The 4,576-nt window shown below is 33.1% G+C and overlaps 1 protein-coding gene across 1 annotated transcript in view; it reads right to left on the reverse strand.

Moving 5' to 3' along the window:
• The window catches only part of LOC114818292 (zinc finger protein 862-like), a gene marked incomplete at its 5' end in the record, with an annotated part of 16,901 nt that overhangs the window by 4,936 nt on the left and 7,389 nt on the right, over positions 1–4,576 (reverse strand). The window contains 1 exon segment of the mRNA XM_029083545.1: positions 3,904–4,133. Coding sequence (XP_028939378.1) covers positions 3,904–4,133 — 230 coding nt within the window.

Consider the following 4,576-nt stretch of genomic DNA (forward strand, 5'->3'; position numbering starts at 1 on the left):
GGGAAAGAGGAGTTCCTCTGTAAAGCTGATTGAAATCTTAATACTTGGATATATATATTCAAAGGCACAGAACATATACAAAAATGTTAAATATGTTTCATAAAAGTAATTGGATACACAGATTTTTAAACACCATAGGCAAACAGTCACAGATGTCTGAAATTAAAAAACACACACGATTTAATAAGAAACATAACAAAAAGTGCAAGTGAAACTAAGTCAGTAGAATTACCAAATTTTCCATTACCTGGATGTCCGATTAAGGATTTTATATTCCAAAAGTTTAGGCATTTTCTATCTATGTCATTTGTCTAGTAAAAGATACTTCCTCTGTCTACAAACTTAACCTTTCTTATTTTCACATTTTGAAAAAAGCACGTTGAAGAGAAATATAGTCTTAGAAAAGTTAAGTTAGAGCCAACAAACTTATTTCTATGCTCACATATGGACTTCAGTCTCTATTTACTTTGAAGCTGAATCATGAGGATTACTATTGTAAGTTCTTGAATTGATTTGTTTCTACAGAAGTGCTTAGGAAGATAGCACAATCTATAGATATTATCCAGGGTCAGCATATCATTCTGACTGTTCCACTCAACAAAATATTCTATTAAAAAGGGAAAATATCAGCTGAACTAGATGCACACTTTAATATGTCCATCTGTTCCAAATCTAGCAACACAGTAAAACTCAGTTGACAATAGCAATACAATTTGGTCATAGGCTGTCCTCTGTGTTTTACTGGGAACAGGTAACATCTTAGCAGAATATTTTATAGTTTTATAAATAAGCATTTTAAACATTTTTTGCATATTGGATATAGAAGTTCTGAAAACCTGACCAAACTTTATTTCTGATGAATAACCAGTTCTGGAACCAGTTTAAACTGGAACGGTTCGTGATCGTGACTGTGAAAAAATGAGTAAAATTTAAAATTCACTTGTGTAATTCAGTCATAAGGTGGAGAACATCCCTACAGTCTGGGACAGAATCTACTTTATCTGTTTGCTAATGCACACCATTACCAAAATTGCATTCTCTGAAGCAGCTTGAGAAGAAAATTGAGACATTCCAGATGTGTGCTAACTGAACTGACAATAAATGTGGTCATAGGAAGAATATAGTGCTAAAGGGAATATAGTGCTAAAGAAGATGAGATCCAATAGATAGTTTAATTGTGTTGACAAAAACAGAACACCTGCAAAGAGACTGTAGAAGACAAAAGTAAAAAAAGGTGAGTGTTTATAGCTTCATTTAAGAACTGCTACAGTTCCTGAGGCAATACATGAAAGCACTGTAAACAGATTAAGCAAAGGAGTTAGTGTAATTAACAAATACTGCTGAGCCAGCTTGAGTTTGGGTAATGGCACTTGGAATTAAAAAAAAATAAAATTAAATATTTCCTTATCAAATGAAAGACTGTGTCAGTAGGTATGAAGGTCCCGCATAGGCTGTATTTTTTGTCCATCGGTGCTTATAATGGTGAGCAATGTGCTTCCATGGAGAACCAAGTGTGCAGGATAAAACAAAGTTGTCTGTGATGAATCAGCAGTTCTTTAATACTTTAAATTCCTAGGAAACACAAAACTGTTGACAATTTTTATAAGATTTCTTTTGTAAATACCAAACAACTTTTAAGTACATTAGCACTCCCACTTTTTTGCTTTCATTTTGGCAATTGGTTAAACATATCTTGAAAATACATCCTTTTGACATTTGCCAAACATCCTGTGAGAAAACTTTACACTTTTATTTCTTCCATCATAATAATTTCTCCTTTGTTACTCTTTGTTTTGCTTGGATTTCTGGGTAAAATTCTTCATGCAGTCTCCATAATGCTATAGAAAATAAGCCTAATAGTCCATTTTCAGAATAGCTTTATAAATTTTGCCATTTGCATAGTAGAGAAGACTGGTAGATTTACTCTATTTAGACTTACACTACAGTCTATGCCTTGTGTGCTTGTGTGTGTGTTCTTTCATTATGAATGAATGCTCAGATGACTGCTCAGGTGAGTAAGAATTAGAACACTAAGATCTGGCAGCAAATCTGGATCTGTTTAGAGGTTCTCTAAGACACAGATTAGTTTTTCACTTTTTTGTATCTCCTTTAAAGTTGCTGCCCAACAGTTTCACTGCTAGTATGCTGGGTGCTTTATTGTTTTTCCCTTTTTTGTTCAGTAAGAGACTAACTACTAAGGAGGCATGTATTTTCTGTCAAGCGTTCTATTGAACAAGTGGAGACAGAAGAATGAGAAAAAAAATCCTGATGTTTTAGAACAGGAAGGATTTAACTCTTCCTGTGGAGTCTCTATAACGAAGGGGAGTGGTTGCCTTAGGAAATCTGGGATGTGATTTATGCAGTCTTAAAGTGTGTAAGAGAACGGGAGGAAGTATTTTAAAGATGAACAGCACAGCTTGTGCTTCCCATCCTAATTCAGCTACCCAAAAAAGTAAGTATCTTGACTTAATAGTCACCAGACAGTAGAAGAATACTGTTGTCTGTTCTTTGCGACCTTATTTTAAAAAAAATAATTCCTTAGCATTGTCCCAGAGAACATGCAACAGCATTCTTTTACTGTCTAGTGACTATTAGATATTAGATATTTACCTTTTTTGATGGCCATGTAAGTTATCTCGGGTCATTTTAATGAATACAATAATATCAAAAGGACAATATTGTAGAAAGATAAAGATTTCAATTTTTTTCTGCTAGTTATTACCAATTTACAAGGAAAATAGTTGTTCTGTCATGCCAAGAATATTAAGAGTTTGTATTAGACAAAATTTTTCAGGTTTAAATATCTTAATGAATGAATGAATTAAAACCCGAAGAAAACCTTTTAAGTGGAATGACCAGTCAAACTGGTATCTATGTTTCACTTGGATGGTACTATCTAATGATTACAAATGTACAGATTTTTAGTTTCACAGGGCAATATACATGCAATACTATCTACTAAATTAATCTCTACAGAAGAGTTTGGAATGCTTACAGACACACCCACACTCCTACACTATAGATAAGACAATATGCATCTCTCTAAAGGAAAACTGTAAACATATTTTTGCCTAAAATGGGTTCATGCTTAAAAGGTGAGTGCAATTACTCCATAAATATACCTGAAAAGCATTTCTGAATAAAGAATTATATTCAACTTCATTGTGTCGTTGTGCCCTAATTATATTGGAAGAGTTGAATCCAAAATTCTAAGTACATTTACACATTTTATTTCACAATCTTAATTTCTAAAATTATAATTACAATATGGAAAACTGGTAGTAATGAAACCCTCTGCAAATATGTGTTTAAATACTTACCATCTCAGTATAAAACTGTCTTACCTAAATTATCTTATAAGATAATTATAACTCATGTAGAAAGGAAAAAAACCCACATTATCTGAGTTAACACTTGAAAACCGTCCAACCGGTACACATTGACTTGAAGAATATAATGGTTAATAGTTATAATAGACCCTGTATAATAGTTTCATGAAAATACTGATTCCTTTAAAAATGTTTTAAAATAATACAGCTTCAGTTGAGCTACAAATTAGTAAACAAGTTAAAGACTTGCATCTTTAAGTAAAGTAAGCATGATATATATACCACTCTTAAAAACATATTCAGACAACCGCTGGAAGACTATTAAGTATGTGATCTCAGAATATAAGGCCCATAGCCTGATATTAAAGACATTAAAAGATTTCAAGTGGCCTGGTATTTCACATTTTCAATATGCTGCACTATGACTTTGCTTTTATATGTAGCACGATCTTTAATTGTAGTATGATCTTTAACAATACAGGTAACTAATGTTTAATAGCCCTCAGCAGTTACTTTAAATTTTAGATAGGTAACTAACAGTCCTTTAGGAGTGAAAAAGAAAAATTTTTCTTACCTTTAGGTGCCACCTGTAGAAACTGCTTATGAAGTGTAGTAAGTTGTGAAATAGTTAGAGTACCACTTCCAGAGGTCTCTACATGTTGAACATGTGGTGGAGGAACAGGGTCAGGGATCACTTTTATATCACTGCTGATGAAGAAATCTGTTTCTTCTAAAGTAATTTCATACTGGATTTTGCTAGAACTCTCAATATGATGTCGTGCAACCTCAATCAGCTTTTCCACACTGTGAAAGTGTAAATGCAGAAAATGAGTGCTTTTAATATATAATGTTAATAACTTAGGTTCCAATTTTAATGTGTTTACACTCTGAGAGCTTTTCTGAAGATTTACAATTCCTCTGTGTGAATTCTATACTCAGCAAAATCATCAGGAAGTGTACCCCTCCTCTGGCAGTAAAAAATCTTTTGTCTGTGGAAATAAATTTATATAAAGGCAGATCTAAGCCACAGAAGAGATCTGATGGAAAAATACAAAAGGATGAGACTTTCTTTGTACCATAAATTTTATAGAGGTGAAGCATACATCTGTGATATCTTTTGAAATCATCAATTTCAATGCCTTGTCTTCTGTTCTGCCCTTAAATCCTAGATGCACAAAGCACTTCCTAGCTTAGTATTGCGGAGGAGCATAGGAACGCCTGTTTCAAGTGTAGTAAGTACAGTTTAT

Source organism: Antrostomus carolinensis, unplaced genomic scaffold, assembly GCF_000700745.2.
Source record: "Antrostomus carolinensis isolate BGI_N321 unplaced genomic scaffold, ASM70074v2 scaffold9782, whole genome shotgun sequence".
Lineage (NCBI taxonomy): Eukaryota > Metazoa > Chordata > Aves > Caprimulgiformes > Caprimulgidae > Antrostomus > Antrostomus carolinensis.